Consider the following 18333-nt stretch of genomic DNA (forward strand, 5'->3'; position numbering starts at 1 on the left):
CCATTAAATTAGGTCATGGCGATTTATAGAACATGCTTGAATTTATCAAAATCATCCAGCTCTCTTCCTTCCAGGGGGCAGGGGTGGGTCTGTGGTGTCTCCTGTAGTTTCCCAATGCCTACCCCAGTGGTTGGCACACAGTGAACCACAACCATTTCTTGACTGTCTAACCTGAAAGCCAAAAAATATTCAGTCTATTTTTGTTGCTCTCTCCTGGGTGTGTAAGATAGAGTTAAGAGAGATTCCTGGCTTATTTATTCCACCAACTGCTTACTGAGTTCCCTGAAGGGCTCGGAACTGTGCTGAGTGCCAGGGACACCATGAGGAATAAAAAAAACTCCTGCCCTCAGGATGCTCAGAGTTTGGTTAGAGAGTCAGACAAGCAGACAATGAGTCCAGTTGGTGAAGTGCTCTAATGGAGGCAGTCACCAAGGGGAGCTCTTAACCTAGCTTCTTCTGCAGGTTCGGGGAGGGCTTCTGGGAGGAGGAGTTATCTGACTCCAAAAGCCTGAGAAGGAAACAAAGGAAAGGACATTCTAGGTAGACGTAGTAATGTGCGTGAAAGACCTTGGATGAATGTGAGGACTTCATCCTGGCAGCATTTAACCTGGTGCAGGAATCTATAACCTGGAATTTTGAATTCAGAAAAACAGACACACTTACCTGTATCGGTCCGCCATCATACAGATAGCACCCAGAAGAGGTACAACTAGGACTCATGGGCAGGGTGAAGGGAAATCAGCAAGGGATGGTGACTCCCCGGGGTCAGGAAGTTATTACCAGCCCGGGCCTAAAGTTGCTAGGGAGGGAGTTGTGGAATTTGTGGAGAACTGAAGTTGCAGGCTTTGGTAGAGACATGCAGACCAACAGAGTGGGAGCCAGAGTGTATATACCTACACCCTCCTCTCCTCCAGCCCTCAGATCTCCCTACCGGGGCCAAACCGAACTGGATGTGAGAGGAAAAGGCAGCTAAGTTGACCCGCTGTGTAGCGATCAGCTTCCAGGGGGCACAGAGCAGTGCAGGGAAGGGTGGAAAAGGGCTCCGGTAGGGCACACAAAGACTGCCCAGCACACACTCTCAGAATGTTTTGGTTATAATTGCAGGGCATTCCTGGCCTCGAGAAGCTAGTCGGTAAGCTCCCTGTGGTTGTAAGAACCCCAGGCCCACTATAGGCCAATGGTACAAAGGGAAGATGGACACTACAGGATGTGGCCTTTGTAGCTGCTCTGTCTCTTCTCTGGCTACTCCCCTCCCTCCGCTCTACTTCCTTTCTGCCCCTGGAACCCTCAGAGTGCCTTCTGACCCCAGAGCGTGGTTCTGCTTGCCTCCTTCCCTTCTACTTCAAGTCTGAGATTCAATGCCGTCTCCTCAGGGAAGCCTTCCCTGACTCCACCCAGGTGAAACGAGCCATCCACCTACTACCTAACATTTACTCTGTGGTACCCATAACTACCTGCAATCATCTTAGTGCTGAACTTGCTTATGTATGATCTGCCTCCTCCACTGGGATGGCAGCTCCATGAGGACATAGAGTCTGTTTCATTCACAGTGTCAGACACTCAGTAAGTATTTGTTGAACACCTGGACAGGGGATAGTTTTTGTTTAATTGAAGGAAACAAGAAACAGAAACTTCGACGAACTGAGCAAACACAGAATCAAGTTTATCCGAACTCTGGAAAACAGGCAAAGGTTTGTGCCAACCAAGTGAACACCGAATCAAAATGAAAAGGAAACTTGAACATGGCAGGAAAGCTCTGTGGTGTTTTCCCCACCCTTTCCTCATCTCCTTCCCAGCGTGGTGGAGGTCTTGAAGACAGCAGCCTGTGTCCCCAGTATGGGGCTCCCACAGCCGGTTGCTGAGGTTGGCAGTATGGCATTTGTCTGTTCTAACATGTCTGGGGGCTACCTGTGGGACTGACTCAAGGTGCTTGTCTGTTGGAACTCAGAATGCATTCCTGGAAAACACTGTAAGGCAAAGGGAAAAACCCACAGCCACCTGGGGCAAAATATCATAATCGAGGACAGCATTAACCAGTGATTTTACCAGCAAAAATGAGCTTACTCAGGAATAGCAGAGAAATGCAACTGAGGACAAGCTAGCTGCGGCAAAAGCATGGGCAGGTCTGGAGAACAAGAGGAACACTTTTATAGAGGAAAGGGGAAATCTGGAAGACTGTTATGAACAAGAAATCCACTGGACTAAGCTGGGAGTTGGAAGTGTACTGATGTTTCATTGATTGAGTGGTGTCAGGCTCTCATTGGCTGGGCTGTTACCAGGAGGAGAAAACCTTTCTTCCTCCTGCTGAGGTAGTAGTCAGGTAGGAAAGTATCAGTTTGGAAGGTACATCTCTTCCTGTGGGGTCTGCAATTGTCAATGAGTGGTAGGGTGTGAGAGCTCCCCCTTCTACCTCCTGATTTCATTCTAAAGGAGGTTTCCTTTTATTAATTTTCACAACAATGGACATGCCAAAAGTTGGAAGAGCTGGGGTGGGAGTTTCTCTGGGTAATTAGGGCATTCAGAAGCACCCATATATACTGGGGGATTTAGAAAGCAATGTGCATGCCCAGGGCAGGACAAATGCTCAGAAAAAACCTGAGAAGACCCTAAGCTTTCATCTCATGCTTATCTCTAAGCTCAGCGCAAACAGGAAGTGAAGGCTAAGGCAAAATTGTAAATGACCTGGAAAAGCACTGAAGGAGTGCCCCAGAATAAATCTGGGGGAAGTTTTTTGTTTCTTTTTTCTTTCTTGAGTTTGGTCTCTCTATAATATATAAATAACTCTTGTAACTCAGCAACAAAAAGACAACCCAATTTTAAAATGGGCAAAAGACTTGAACAGACATTTCTCCAAAACAAAGACCTACAAATGGCCAACAAGCACCTGAAAAGATACTCAACATCATTAGGGAAATGCAAATCAAAACCACAACGAGATACTACTTCACAACCATTAGGATGGCTATAATAGAAATAAAATAGAAAATAGCACGTGTGGATAAGGATTTGAAGAAATTGGAGCCCTCATACGGGGTTGGTGGGAGTACAAAATGGTGTAGCTCTGTGCTCAGGGAGGAGTTTGCTGGAGATTCTTTCCATCCCCTCCTTTCCCCTCTGCTCCTTCCCCCACCCCCACTCTCACAGGCTCTCTCTAAAATGAATAAATAAAATCTTTAAAAATATATATATATATATATTTTTAAAAGATTTTTATTTTTTGACAGAGAGAGAGAGACAGCGAGAGAGGGAACACAAGTAGGGGGAGAGAGAGAGGAAGAAGCAGGCTTCCCGCTGAGCAGGGAGCCCAATGCGGGGCTCCATCCCAGGACCCTGGGATCATGACCTGAGCCGAAGGCAGATGCTTAACGACTGAGCCACCCAGGCACCCCAAAATATATATATTTTAAAAGAAATTAAAAATAAATAAAAGATCCCCCAGTCTCCACCCTTCAAAATGTCCAAGCGGCGAGTCTGAATGACAGAAAACTGGGAGTGAAAAGGAACACTGACTGCACATAAACTTTGACATAACAAGGTGGTGTGACTTCCTCAAGTTCTCCAAAAGCAGGAAAGAGCTGACAGCCACCAGCTGTATTCGAAGAGTAATTATCACCAACTGCCAACCATTCCAGGCCCTATCTTTAAAGACTCAAAATTTCCCTCTATAACATTTTTTCTTATGTTTAGACAGAATCACCAAGTAGAGTCCATTTCTCCAGTGACTTCTTTGGTTATCTGCCAGCTTCCCAGAGGGTGGTCGCCTCCAAATACTCTTAAGCCAGACTGAGGGAGAAGAGGTTACATGGTGGGCTGCCTAGTGGTGGGCGATCAGCCTGGAAAATAGCAGGTAATATATACTGAGGGTCTATAATGTGCCAAGCGCTGAACAAGCATTATCTCAATCTTCACAACAGCCCAATGAGGCAGGACAAGCATCACCCCATCATACGGATGAGGACACGGTGGGATGATTTCAAGCCAAGGGTCGGGGGGTAGGGTGGGAGTGGGTGGGCTTGAACTAGGCTTCGTGGCTCCCAGGCCCACGCTCTCCTGACTCTTAAGCACCTGGCTGTCATTTTTCCTGCCCTGGGTCACATGAATTACTCTGTTTACCTGCTGGCTCCCCGAGTTTGAGAACTTTGGGGTGCAAGGTGGGCTATGCCCCTTTACGGACTCTACGCAAGGAAACGGAGCGCCATGGGCAAGGCTTCGTCTCGATTCCCACAGCCGCCCTATGGGGCGGTCGTTCCATCACCCCAACTACAACTGACAAAGTGAGGACCCTAAGGAGCAAAGGGAATGAGGGTCAGGCGGCGCACCTGGAGCCACGCACAAGGAACACGAAGGCCCCACATCACTGCGAAAGGGTCTCCTTCTCGCCCCACCCGAACCACTTTACACGTGAACCCTACAGGTCGCGTACGCGTCCAGCCTTTAACTTAGGGCCACTCCACCCACACCAGACCGCTCAACAGCCGTTGCGCGCAGCGTACTCTCGGAAAACCGCAGGGAGGCGCCTTAGAAGGTCCCGGCCCGCCTCCGATTTAGTTGTCTTAACTTTTGCCTAAGAAACATGCGCCATCATAGTACCTATTTTTGCCATTTTTCCGCACCATCTGTTGATGGTAACTAGAGCTAGAGGCTTTTCAGGAAAAAGTCTCCAGAAGGCTGAGTGTTTTAAGGCACAGAAGGCATTCATTCGGGCAGCTAAGCTCTCAGGGGGCCCTTCACTTTTTCTCTCCGTTCGCTTCACACCACCGGCAGGAGCGGCTGCCAATGAGCTCCGCCGAGTCGCAGAGGGGGCAGGGCCAGCTCTTAAAGGAACCGCGACCTCTTAGCAGACCGTAGGGTGACCCGGATGATGGCGGCCGGAGCGGCCCTAGCCTTGGCACTATGGCTACTACTGCTGCCGGTGGGGGTTGGGGGGGCAGGGCCCCCACCGATCCAGGACGGCGAGTTCACGTTCCTGCTGCCTGCGGGGAGGAAGCAGTGTTTCTACCAGTCTGCGCCGGCCAACGCAAGCCTCGAGACCGAGTACCAGGTAGAGGGTCCCGAGTCGGGGAGCAGACGAGCGAGCGGAGCCAGGGCGAGGGGGCGTGGCCAAGCAGCTGAAGCGAGGCATGGATTAAAGAGGGAGGGGGAGGAGCCAGTGCGTAAGAGCGCGGGGGCGGAGCTAGGAAGAACGAGCCGGAGCTGGTGGAGAAGGTGCGTGGGAGCGGAGGGGATGGGAATAATGGCAGGAGGCGGGGTTAGAGTGAGACCGCCGGGGGGCGGGGCCATCGGTTATAAGAGAGCGCCCCTCACAGGGCAGGAACCTCACGAGTGGGCGTGGCCAAAGGTTGGCTTCGCTGACAGGGGGAGTTGGTGGGCGTGACCAAGATGCGCCACTAAAAGGGCGAGGTCAACATGAGGATGTCTCCGGGATTGGGTTAAGGAAAGCGGGTCCCTGTCTCCTTACTTGGGGTATGGCCAGGTAAACGTCGATCAAGGACTTACGACGGGGGTGTGACCAGATGAAAGAGCCAAACCCAGAGCTGTCCTATCAAGGAAGACTGAGCCAAGGCAAGGGGCGCGGTCAGAGGGACAGGTGGGGCAGGACCAGGTTACAGGTGTAGGTGTCAGCGCTCAGGTAGGCCCCTGGTGGTCCTGGATGGGTCTGTGCGGGTTGGTCCAGCCCTGGCTTTCCCTGGCAGGTGCCCTTGGCCTACCCCTAGCCCTCCACCCTCTTACCTGTCCCCCCAGGTGATTGGAGGTGCTGGACTGGACGTGGATTTCACGCTGGAGAGCCCTCAGGGCGTGCTGCTGGTCAGTGAGTCCCGCAAGGCAGATGGGGTGCACACGTGAGTTAAGTCCCACTGTCTGCCTGGGTTTAGTTTCAGCCCTGCCCCTCCCCAGTGGCCTCAGGTTACCACCTTCCCTGCCTCTCAAAGTCTGGCTGGTGGGCCACTCTGGGTCATGTGTGTCTGTGTGTCTTTCTCCCAGGGTGGAGCCCACGGAAGCTGGGGACTACAAGCTGTGCTTTGACAACTCCTTCAGCACAATCTCTGAGAAGCTGGTGTTCTTCGAACTCATTTTTGACAGCCTGCAGGATGACGAGGAGGTCGAGGGCTGGGCAGAGGCTGTGGAACCTGAGGAGATGCTGGATGTCAAGATGGAGGACATCAAGGTGCGCCCAGGCTGAGCCAGTGCCACTTGTCCCAGATCTCTGGCTTTGGGCAACAGTGCTTCCCTATTCTTCCACCTTGCCTGGGGTCCGCATCTGCCTGACCCAGCGCCCCTGGCGTCCCCACCTTAATTAGAATAGTAGTCACTCACAGTTAAAATAATGTGCATTTCTAGGTGTAGGAGTTTCAAGGGCTTAAATAACTAATGAAATCTCCATATGAGGTAGGGAATGTGTTCCCAATGCCCCATTTAAACTGAGGCACAGGATGGCTAAGTAACTTTCCTAAGGCCACATAGCAACTGGCAGATCCAATATTTGAACCCAGGAAGTCTGGCTTTAGCAACTGTGCTGTTAACCACTAGTAAGTACATTCTTTTTATAAAATTTTTTGTTGTTGTTTATTTATTTATTCATGAGAGTCAGAGAGAGAGATAGAGAGAGGCAGCGGCAGAGGGAGAAGCAGGCTCCCCGCCTAACAGGGAGCCCGATGCGGGACTCGATCCCAGGACCCTGGGATCGTGACTTGAGCCGAAGGCAGACGCTTAACCATCTGAGCCACCCAGGCGCCCCACTAGTAAGTACATTCTTTATACTTATTTAGGCACTCAATTCTCACCTCAATTCGGAGGAAACTGAGGCCCGGAGAGGTTAATTAACTTGCTGAAGGTCACCCAGCTAGTCAGCACAGAGAGAGGATTCAGACTCAGGCAGCCTGGCCACAAAGTCTCCTCTCAGCTCTCTCCTCCCAAAACAGGCTCACCCCATCCCCCATTTTATTGGCCCTTGCTCCCCCAAGGGCGGAGGCCTGACCCTGCCCCTCTCTCTGCTCCACAGGAGTCCATTGAGATCATGAAGACCCGGTTGGAACGTAGCATCCAGATGCTGACGCTCCTGCGGGCCTTTGAGGCACGTGACCGCAACCTGCAGGAGGGCAACCTGGAGCGGGTCAACTTCTGGTCTGCGGTGAACATGGCCGTGCTGCTGCTGGTCGCCGTGCTCCAGGTCTGCACGCTCAAGCGCTTTTTCCAGGACAAGCGCCCTGTGCCCACTTAGCCCCAGAAGGAAGACAGGGAAAGGAGGGGCAGCAGGGCACATGTGTGTGAGATCTGGGGGTCCTTTCCCCAAACTTAGTTTCCTATGGGAGGGGAGGCCACGCAGTCATGGCCCTGAGGTCCTCGTGTGTCTCCTCCCTGCCAGGGGCCAGGCTGGAAACCCTTGTTGGCTTGGCTGACAGGCCTGGGCCCTCCAGGAGGGACAGCTCAGTGGCTGCACCTGCTTTCCTGGAAATTGTGCATGGACGGGGAGGGCACTGCATCATTTGCATGTGACCCTTGGATATTCTGGCCCCTTGCCGTGTCCCCTCCAGTAAATGTGTGTGCCTTAGCCTGAGTCCCAGCCTGCACAGGCACTGCTTGGTGTGGGATAGGGCCCAGGAAGCAAACTCTCCCTTCCCTTCCCTCCTGGCCTTCTGAGCCAGGGTACGGTGGGAGGGGGCTTGCTGCTTGTGGGACCCCATGCCTTCCTTTATCTCCCTGTCACCCCACCAGAGGCCTGTTGCTGCTGCTGGGGGCGGCTCCCAGGCTGGGGGCGGCCTGCTTATGCCAGGGGCCGGGAAGGAGACACGGCTGCAGTGTTCTTGCCAGGACAGTCACTTTATTGAGAGGAAGGAGCCCAGCCCCTCAGCCCAGCGCGGGGTGGGCTCTGTGTGAGGTCTGGTAACAGAACTCTAGGAGTGGGGGGCTGCATGACCACCCGCCCCTCCTGCTCTCTCTGCAGAGGCCCCGGGCAGGGCTGAGGGGTGGCCCAGCCAAAGCTTGCGCAGGAGCCTCACGGAACAAAGGGCGGTCTGGCCTGGGCACTGGAGTCAATAAATTATGGTCAGAAAATCACAGAGCCTGGTGACTGGGGCTCAGGGACACCAGCCGGGACAGACCTGCCCCCAAGGGGGCAAACCAGGCAGGCGGGAGGAGTCTCCCACGAAGCTCAGAAGAAAGGCCGGGCGGGAGCCGATGGAGGTGGTCGCCTGGGCACAAGAGAAAAATCAGAAAGCAAAGTTTAACTGTGACCCGGGCTGGGCCAGAAGGGCTTGGACCTGGGCGGAGTCCTTAGGACTGCAGTGGTGGGGAGGGGGGCCCTGACCACGGCAGTGTGGGGTGGAGGGCCGGGGCTCCCTCTCCCCTGTGTGATTCTGCTGCCCACCCCAGGCCTGTGTCAGGGGCTACAGCCAGGCCCCTGGGTTAGTATGTGTGGAGGGGGAGTGCCGAACATTTGTCCCCACTCCTGATGTGTTAAGGAAAGCAAGAGATTTTCCCTCTAGAGCATGGTTGCCTCTGGAAGAAGTGCTCTCCCCAAGAGCAGAGTCCCAGAAGTGAGGTGTGAGCGTGCCCATGGTAGGAGGGGAGGTGGGGTCTTTGTTGGAGGCCTGCCGGGGGAAGGCGAGCAGTCCACATGCTCAGCCTGAACGCCAACACAAAAGGCCCACACAGCAGCCACCAGAAGCTTCTTCCCTTTATTTTAGTTTATTAATAGGATACAGAGTGCAGGCACTTACAGTGGTCAAACCGAGCGAGGAGCGAGCAGGGTGTGCTCGGCGATGGGCCACCTGGGGCCCACCCCGTTGGGGAGGCCTGGGTGGGAGCCAGGAGCCCCTCACAGCCTCCCCACTCACTCAGCCCTGAGCCCGAGGCACCCTGGGGACCTAGGAGGAGGAGGGGACCCAGGAAGGAGAGAGCGAGGCCGGGAGGACGGAGGCTTCCGGACCCGGCGAAGGCACCTCCGGCAGCCGAGGCTCGGCCGTGTGGTTAATACGGCCAAGGAAGGAATATTTACAACTTGCAGGGCGGGCAGCGTGGGGCCTGCTGGGCCTGGCTCACTGCCTGGAGCTCCCGCTGCTGAGAAGTGGACATGCTCCTTGGGCCCCAGGAAGGGCTGGGGGGTACAGGCACTCTTGCTGCCCCAGTTTCCAGAAGGCCTGGCTTCAGGCTTTCCTGGCCAGAGAAGCCCCGGGTTGAGTCCCCCTGGCCCCAGCCTGAATCCTCATTCGAGAGGGCGCCCAGGGTGCATTCCCTCCTCAGCTACCCTGTGGCTCCATCCCCCAAAGTGCAACACCCCAGCTCCCGCCCTTGCCCCAGGGCTCCAGGGCCCCTTCATTCAGTGCTGTGTCCAGCTGGGGATGGGGGCCAAGGTTAGGGAAGAGTCAGGGGGCTGCCCACAGGGAGCCTGGTCCTGGCACGTGGATGACGGGGCCAGGGGCAGTGGAGGGGCCCCCAGACCACCGAAGCTCCTGCACGGCAGGTGTGCGAAGACCCCCTGAGAACACGCCACCCAGGCGGCCTAGTCGAGCAGGGATGGCTCGGCTGGGCGGATAATGGTGGGCCGGCTGGGCGCAGCAGGGGGTCTTCTGCTGCAAAGAGAATAAAGACAGACGGGGAGGGGGAGGGGGAGATGGCAGTGAGGCCCTAAGTAGGACGAGGGAGGGGACCCAGGCCCCACCGCCCCCGCCCCAGGGTGCTGCCTGATGCCCCAAAAGCTGCTAGAGTGCCACGGAGGAGCTGGAGCTGTGTGGCCCCGGCTGAGTCCCCGCCCAGCCTGGCCCCTGGGTTTCTCATGGGAGAAGTGTGGTGAACGGAGCCTGGCCTGCAGGGCGGGGTGAGGAAGGGCAGGGGTGTGCGAAGGCTCACGCGTGTCCTCAGTAAGGAAACAAAGGTCAAAACTAGGAAAAGGGGCCCCATGTGAGGAGTCCCAATCTGTGTGGTGGGCCACCCGCTCAGGCAGGGGCCAGGCCTGGGAGCCCCGGTGTCACCCTGACTCTCCACCGCTCTGTGACTTTGGGCAAGCAAGTTGGCCTCTCTGGGCTTCAGTTTTCACACCAGCCACATGTGGATGAAGACTCCATTCCCCGCAGGGCGCGGGCAGTGAGGGGGCCGTCCAGCCTTACCTGGGCACTCCAGGGGGGATGCCGGGTGGAATCCGAGCCGGCCGAGATGGAACCTGAGGCGGGGCCGAGAAGGGGTCATTGTTGGCAAACACGCTCTGGGGTCCAGGCCTGGACGGGATGGGGGGCGCGGCGAAGGAGGCTGCTGCCCCCACTGGCACGGGAATCAGAGGGGGCCCTGGGGTTGGGCCTCTCACTGCTGGCGGCCGGCCTGGGGGATGCGCGCTGGACATGGGTCGGCGCTGTGGAGTGGGGCTGTGGAGGAAGGAGAGGGTGTGAGCCGGAGAAGGGGGTGGGGAGCACCAGCCTTGCCAGGGTGCCTGTGGAAACCCGAGGGGGCCAGGGTGTGGCGCTGGCTGGGGCCCCTCCATCCACCCCGCCCCCACCTGCTTAGCAGTGGCTGTGCCCCCACCTAAAACCTGCGCCAGGGCCTCCCTGTGCCTCTGGCTCAGCCACCAGGGGCTCCTGCTTCCCTCTGACGTCACTCCCAGGGCCACTTCCCTCTCACCAGCCCTGCCAGGGCCTGCCAGCTTCCCTGCCTCTTCCAGTCCACGCTCATTCGAACCCCTGCCCTGGGCACCCCACAGGCTGCCCCCCCGGGCCGGAGCACCCGCTGTTCCCTCTCCCTAAGTAACTCCATGGCTCCTTGAGGCCTCAGCAGGGCCGGCACCTTCTAGGAGATTCCCCTGACCCACCCTCTGTCCTCCCGCCGCCTGCCCTGTCACTGGTCGGGTGTCCCTGCCTGAGGCTCTGCGTTGCCCCTGCCGGCGCCTCATTTCCATCCACCAGCTCTGAGGTGGTTGGGGGGGCCGGGGACAGGCCAGTCATGCCCTCCAGCTGCTGCTGCAGACCCTCCCCAACCTGCCATTCTCGTCTGCGCTCTGTGCTCCAGGACGATGACCCCATGGCCCCCGCTGCCCCGGCCTCTTGCCCTCTCTGGCTTCCGCTTGGGCTTCACCAATGGAAAACACCAGGAGTCAGATGGGCCCTCCACCCAACACTTCTCTCTCCTTGTCGCTTCAGGCCCAGGCCGGGGAGCAGCGACCACTGTGGCTCAGGCCCCTTCACCCCACCCGCCCCGGGGCCGGGCCCTGATGGGACACATGGGGGGACCGGCGGGCAGCAGCCTCCGCAGGCTACAGGGGCCCAGGCCTCTCGGACCTGTGGCTGCCAGTGCTCTGGAGCCAGGTGTCATCGACGGGCGGGGGCACGGGCGTGGACACGGTGCTGGTGCTGATGTCCCCGATGATGTTGAGGGCCTCCTTGAGCGCATGGTACATGCGCAGCATGTCATCCCGCCGCTGGGCCTGGTCGGCCGACTCCTCCATGAGGCTGCTCTGGTCCGCCGAGGAGTACAGGTAGGCCAGCAGCTCATGGTGGATGAAGGCCTTTGTCTGGGGGGCAAGGGGCAGAGAGGTCAGGGCGTCCCCCCACACCTGCCGTTACGACAGGCTGCAGAAGCATCCGCCACACTGGGTGGGCTGTCTGGTCTTTTTTTTTTTTTTTTTAAAGATTTTATTTATTTATTTAATTAACACCGAGAGAGAGAGAGAGAGAGCGAGCAAAAGAGGGAACACAAGCAGGGGGAGTGGCAGAGGGAGAAGCAGGCTTCCCGCCGAGCAGAGAGCCCGTGGATCCTGGGATCATGACCCGAGCTGAAGGCAGTTGCTTAACCAACTGAGCCACCCAGGCGCCCCAGGCTGTCTGGTCTTTAACTTTACTGTGCGATGTGTACGATGTTTGAAACGCACGTGAGCTGTCTGCCGAGTCTCTCGGGGGCCCCTTCACGTGTCCTTCCAGCCCATTCCACGAGACGCTTATTAAACTCGAATCCTGCCTCTTTTACTGCTGTCTTTCCTCCCATTTGTTGTCTTCAAGCTGGCTTTCATTAAAAAACTCCTAGTTTCTGTTAATTTTATAATTTGTTCCTTCCTAAAACCTCCTACAGGATACAGGAGTTTTTTCAGTTACTTTTATGGAGTTTCTAGGTACCTGTTCGTGTGTCCAGGAGCTTCTCCAACTAGGACCAAGTTTCCTATTCCTTTTCAGTGTTTCACACCTCTAAATGATTTTTCTGATTGAACTGTACTAGCTAGTAACTCTACAAGAAAGTTTGCTTGCTTGTTTGAAGATTTTTATTTATTTATTTTAGAGAGGGAGAGAAGAGTGCACGTGAGCAGGGGGAAGAACAGAGGGAGAGAGGATCCCCAAGCTGACTCCCCGCTGAGCACAGAGCCTGACGTGGGACTCGATCCCAGGAGCCTAGATCGTGCCCTGAGCCGAAATCAAGAGCCGGATGCTCAACTGAGCCATCCAGGCGCCCCTCAAGAAGGTTTTAAACACAAGTGGAGAGGGCCAACTTGTTCTGGATTTTAGAGGGGATGCTTTCCGAGCTTTCCCCTTCAGGGCAAGAGTGGTTTTGAGACTGAAACACACAGACTCATAACAAAAGACTCCTTCTACCATTGTCTTTTTTAAGAATAGATGTTGACTTTTCCCAGATGAACTTTTAGCATCTGCAAAAATGACCAGGCTTGAGAGTTCATTTCCCTCCCCTTTTAGACAAATGGAGCCCTCCTGTACATTCTGTTATGCTCCATAGTTTTCCACTTCATGACTGAGCGTTATTATCAACCTGGAAATCCTCCTCCTCTTCTTTTTGATAGAATAGCTATGTACTAAACGGATTCTATTAAGGGGACAGAGATTTCCAATCTTTGGCCACTACACAACAATGCTAAAATAATAAGCATGTATGTGCTCAATTTGAATATGGGCAAAGGTCTCTGTGGGAAAAATTCCTGCAAATAGAACTTTGGAGCCAAACCACATATGCATTTTAAATTTCATAGCGGCAGAAGCAAGTATATCATAAATCCCATTTATATGTGAGGGATATACCAGCACACCCATGAAACTTAGCACCGCTCACCCCGAAGAAGATAGTGAAGAACATAGTAAGGAAGAGGGATTTGGGATTTTTGCTTTAGACCCTGTTACACTGAGAGCTTTATAGGCACGACATAAGCCAAACCTGGTCTACATAGATTCCTGAGTGCCTAGCTGAGCTGAAGGCCCGAGATAGGAGCCCCCCGCACCCTCCCAGCAACCTAGAGTGGGAGACCTTAGTGCAGCTGCATTCCACCAAAGAGGAGCCTAAAGCCCTGAGCATCTCGGGAGCCCTGGGGGAGGCAGGTAATGCCCCCGAGTGAAGGTGGGCTGGGCTGCAGGCCATCAGGAGGCCACAGTTCTGGACATACTCAGTCTGGGTTTTAATCCCACCTCCCACTCTTCTGAGTGACTCAGGGCAGGTTTCTTGACCTTGCCGGGCCTTGTTGTGCTGTCTATAAAATGGACATGATAGTCCCTCTCCTAGGGTTATCATAAGGCCGAAAAAAGTCAGAGGAAGTATAGACGTGTGGTGTTAGCTTCAAGTACCTATGTAAATGGGAGTGAGCCCCATGTGGCCTGCACCTTCCAATTTGCCAAGAGAGGCTGAGAATCCTGATTCTGATGTTAAAAAGGTAGTGACTCACTCTAATTTTACATTTTGTACAAACAATGTTGGGGCGCCTGGGTGGCTCAGTCGGTTGGGTGTCTGCCTTCGGCTCAGGTCATGGTCCTGGGGTCCTGAGATCAGGTCCCGCATCACGTTCCTTGCTCAGCGGGGAGTCTGCTTCTCCTTCTGCCCCTCCCCTTGCTCATGGCTCTCCCTCCCTCTCTCTCAAATAAATAAATAAAATCTTGAAAAACAAAAACCAACAGTGTTCAGGCCAAATCTGGCTGTGGCGGCCCCCGCCCCCTCCCATGACGGGCAGGCCCTGGCGGGGGCCGGGCACTCACATTGTTGATCATGAGGTGCATGATGGTCTTTGGCATGAGGTCGCGGATGGACTTGTTGATGATGGCCACATAGGAGTCCACCAGGTTGCGGATGGTCTCCACCTGCCGCTCGAGTTGCGGGTCCATGGAGAAGGTGTTCTCCTGGACTCCATCCTCATTTTCTGCCTGTAGGGGGAGAGAGCAGATGGTGAGGGGTGACCGTGACCTGGGGCGAGAGTGGGGAGCCCCCATTCTCTGGGAAGTGCTTGCCCTGTCCTGCCCACCACCAGCTTTCTGGGGATGTCCCCGATGGCCAGGTCGGCACTGTGGAGCCCTGCCTGCCCATGGCCTGCGCTGCCTGGACCTAGGGTGACCATGGCCTACGGTGATTAGACTTTCTCACCGGGGACCGGAACATGTTAATTTTGGGGCCGAGGGCAGCCATGTTCACTCCACCTCAAGGACAGGAGGAGGAAAGCGAACAAAACAGATGGGATCCCAGGCCATGTATCTCCCCGGCCTTGGCTTTAGTTGGAGAATCTCCTGGGCCCTGATGGCAGAACCCTCTCCCCCTTTTTCTTTTGTTTGCTCAAGAGAGTACAGGCTACGTGCCTGGAAATGACCTATCCAGCAAAACATTGGACCCCCTCCTCTCCCAGGAGGGGTCAGCTCATCCCAAGGTGTGTCAGCCAGGCAGCGCAGCTCCTCACCTGGTCCTTCTCGGGGTAGACCCCGGCTCGGAGGAACGAGGCCTTCCAGCTGTCCACGTCCTCCTGGGAGTCACAGGCCAGCTCAATCTGTCGAAGGTCCTTGTAGACGTTCCTGCAGCGAGAGAAGAGGCACGTTCTTGACCCTGCCCACGGGCCTGGCGGGTGCAGGAGCTGGAGCGTGGGCTCTGGGCTCTGACGGACGGGGACTCACACCTGACCCAGGCACAACCCGAGCCCTGGGATGGCAGGAGCATCTGCATCCTGTTGGGCTGGCGGAGCAAAGTCAGTGCCTACAGCATCCAGAACCGTACCGAGGGCAGAGCATGTGCTCATCTGCATCTAGCAGCATCGAGGGGTTTTGTTTTTGGGCTTTAGTCGATGCCTCTCTTTTCCCTGGAAACTGCTCCCCTTTCATGCTCTCCTGTGGGGGCCAAAGGCTGTCAAAGATACTCTCAGAAGTGGGCAGGCGTCCCTCAACACCCCTGGTTGGGCGGCTCCCAGCAAGGTGTTTTCAGGGAGGTGACAGCAAAGTTGTCCAAAAGAACATTCTGTGACGGCAGGATCGTTTTCAACTGCTGTTGTCAGCCATGGTAGCAAGAAGCCACAGGTGGATTCTTTGTGAGCACCATGAATAGTGCTAGGGTGATGAAGGAACTTAATTTGGGCTGCATTTTATTTCAGCCAATTTACATTTAAATTGCTAAATGAGGCCAGTGGCTACTGCACTGGACAGTGTAGGTCTAGAATGTGCCCCGACTCCTGGGCGCTGGGCTGGGGCGGACGGAGGGCTGTGGAGCTGTCCAAGGACGGGACTGAGGCTCCCAGCGAAGGCATGTGAGATGCTGGGCGAATGTGGGTCTGCAAGCAGAAGGAAGGCTCAGAGCCACAGGCTGGAGGAAAAGCAGATGGACACTATTTATGGCTGGCATTTATGGCCGATGTTCTGTAGGCCAGGATCTGTGCCACACACATGCCATCCTGTCCCACAGGGCAGGTGTGGCCAAGACGGCCAAGCTGTCCCAAAGCTTCTGTGTGAGATCGGAGTTTGAGGTTAGTCATGGCCTCGTGACAGAGCTACGGCCGGCGAGCAGTCCGTGAGTGGCTGCCCTCAGACTTCTGGAAGGAGTCTTAGGGAGTGAGGGGCACGCCTTCGTTGCTCCTTCTCCTCCTCCCTAGGACTGCCTGGAACATCATGATGGCTGGACCTTGGGCAGCCATCTTGAAAAAGGAGGAGGAGGGCGCCTGGGTGGCTCAGTTGGATGAGCGACTGCCTTCGGCTCAGGTCATGATCCCGGAGTCCCGGGATCGAGTCCCGCATCGGGCTCCCTGCTCGGCGGGGAGTCTGCTTCTCCCTCTAACCCTACCCCCTCTTGCGCTCTCTCTCTCACTCTCTCCCTAATAAATAAATTTAAAAAAAAAAAGAAAAAGGAGGAGGAGGTCTCAGGAGTAGGAGCACCTGGGCCTGGAAGCCTGTGGAGCTGCCCCACCTGCCCTGGAGGGTAAAGCCGTAGAAAACCCAAACTTCTATCTTGTTTCCATGACTATTATCCTGGCTTTCCTGAGCTCACTCCTAAATGCTACGCTAGGTACGACCTTCACCCCCTTGCACAGGGGATCAGGGGCTGGGGAGGCGGGGCGGCTGCCCTGCACGCAGCAAGGAAGAGCCTCCCAGCAGGCCTGTCCCAGGACGAAGCCCAGGTTCTCCCACGTGCCCTCGGGCTTCTTAGGTAGGGGAGATGGGGGTGCAGACGGAGGAGCCGAAGAGATACAAAGGTTTTTGGAGCCAGATGACGGCCAAAGTGGGCCCCAGAGCTTTCGGCCAGCCCAGAACAAAGCTGGATTGAGCTGTTCTTACATAAAACGTGACATGAGGCTTGCTTCGAACCGACGGGAGCGTGGGAGCGATGGGCAGCAGGGAAGGTGGTCCTGGGGGAGCAGGGAGGATGTGTCCACACTCAGCCCTTCCTCCTGCTCTCGGACCTCCTGCCAGAGCTGGGCCTCTTCCCAAGCTGAGAAAAGCATCTTTGTTTTTGCTAACGTCTTCCCCCAAAGCCCGTGGGGGTGGATTCACCAGGGGCCTCCTGGGCCCTTCTCTGTCTACACTCACCCAGGGGTCTCACCTCATCTATGACTTTGAACACTGCCTTGCAATAACAACACCCCAGTTCACACCCTGCCTGGAGCTCGTTCCAGAACACCAGACTCTTGTACCTACACAGCTGCCTCCCCGACTTCCCCACGTGGTGTCTCACAGGCCTCTCTCCCTCGGTGTGGCCCAAACCCAGCCCCTGACCGTCCCCAAGCCTACTCTGCCTTTGCCTTTCCCATCTCAGCGAGGGCAGCTCGGTTCCTGCAGGTGCTCAGGGTCCCCAGGAAATGCCTTCCTCTCTTGCATCCATATCCACCAGGAGTTTGGTCAGCTCTGACTCTCAGAATAGGCCGCCTCCTCTAAGTCCTCAGCCCTACCTGGGCCTGGCCCCCACTATCTCCCACCTGGACCAGTGCCACCCAATCAGCCCTGGTCTCCCAGCTCCAGCCCTGACCCCCACTGTGCCTCCCCACAGCCACTGGGGGGTGCCTGTGAACACCCGAGCCAGGGCCAGTCCCTCCTCTGCTCAGAACCCTCTATGGCTCCCACCTCACTTCATCATGTCTCTGCCCAGAGATCCTCCTCCCTGTCCACATGCTGGAAGCACCCATGGCAGTTTTCTGCCTCTTACTTGATTCCCTTTCTAGAACATGAGACCCCGGGGCAGGGACTTTATGCAGAAAGTGCTTTATGCTGCTGAATGACCAAACGAGGCCAGCAACCTTGGCCCGGTGGGCCCTCACCTCTGCTCCGTGTTGAAGATGGCGAAGACGTGCTTGTTGGACATGAAGCCTTTCTCCACATCGCGGATTTTAAGGTTGTCCAGAGGCAGCATGTACTTCTTCTCCTTCTCCTGAGGGTGGAAGGGGAGGGGTAACCATGGACTGTTTAACAGGATCTGAGGATGCCCTGGGCTGGATGCCACCCCAGGGCCTTTGCTGGAATGCTCCTCCTCCCAATGCCCACATGGCTCTCTCGTGCGTCCTTCAGGTTTCTGGGCAGAGGGGACTCTCCTGGAGAGGCCTGACCTGTCCCCACCCTGCTTGCTTGCTCTCTCTCTCTCGCCACCCCCCCCACCCTCCTCCTCCTCTTGGTACTTTCCCTCATGTAACTGGACACACCACATCATCTTGCTCATGGACTTAGGCTACCGTCTGTCACCCGGCCTGATCTGTCAGTTACTCAAGGTCAGGGACTCCTGTTTCTTTTGTTCACTGCCGACACACTGTGGATACTCGACATTGGCCAGCTCTCATTCTACCCAGAATCCAACCCCTTCTCCACCAGGTTGCGTGAATGAAACCATTAACTACTACATCTTCATGATGAGCCTGTAACTGAGTTACCACTGTGATCCCATTTTACAGAGAGGGAGACTGAGGCCAAGTGGGGCAGGCAACGATTCAGGGGTGGGGCTGGGATTTAAAATTCATCAGCTTCAGAAGTTCCTGGAGCTGAAAAGTGAGGCCCCTCGAGGTGATGCCTGAGCTCCAAGGCCACAGAAGTGTTACTCACTTCCTAAGGGCAGTCCTGTTCAGGAAGCGCCCACCGAGTGCCCGGCCTCAGTCCTGATGACTGCCAGGGAAGCAGCTCAGGGAGGATGTGGGTCACG

General features: G+C 55.7%; 2 protein-coding genes across 11 annotated transcripts in view; one reads left to right on the forward strand and one right to left on the reverse strand.

Annotated features, from left to right (window-relative positions):
• Positions 1-4833: 4833 nt before the first annotated feature.
• On the forward strand, positions 4834-7273 carry TMED1 (transmembrane p24 trafficking protein 1). Its single transcript, XM_021704949.2, has 4 exons — positions 4834-5041; positions 5743-5840; positions 5983-6166; positions 7001-7273. Exons 1-4 carry the CDS (start codon positions 4859-4861, stop codon positions 7217-7219), a joined length of 684 nt encoding a protein of 227 aa, XP_021560624.1. The 5' UTR covers positions 4834-4858; the 3' UTR covers positions 7220-7273.
• Positions 7274-7812: 539 nt separating this feature from the next.
• The window catches only part of DNM2 (dynamin 2), an 86677-nt gene continuing 76156 nt past the window's right edge, over positions 7813-18333 (reverse strand). For 4 of the 10 annotated variants that reach the window (XM_044914714.1, XM_021704951.1, XM_044914711.1 and 1 more), the window contains 6 exons: positions 17465-17574; positions 14633-14744; positions 13944-14108; positions 11262-11494; positions 10104-10355; positions 9407-9569 (listed from right to left, as the gene is read on the reverse strand). In XM_044914714.1, coding sequence (XP_044770649.1) covers positions 9500-9569; positions 10104-10355; positions 11262-11494; positions 13944-14108; positions 14633-14744; positions 17465-17574 — 942 coding nt within the window. In that variant the 3' untranslated portion in view covers positions 9407-9499. Of the gene's footprint in view, positions 8190-9406; positions 9570-10103; positions 10356-11240; positions 11495-13943; positions 14109-14620; positions 14745-17464; positions 17575-18333 lie in introns of those variants that run through there. The other 6 variants (XM_021704953.1, XM_021704952.1, XM_044914703.1 and 3 more) reach the window with 4 other exon arrangements.

Source organism: Neomonachus schauinslandi, chromosome 1 (assembly GCF_002201575.2).
Source record: "Neomonachus schauinslandi chromosome 1, ASM220157v2, whole genome shotgun sequence".
In the NCBI taxonomy this organism is placed as follows: Eukaryota; Metazoa; Chordata; class Mammalia; order Carnivora; family Phocidae; genus Neomonachus; species Neomonachus schauinslandi.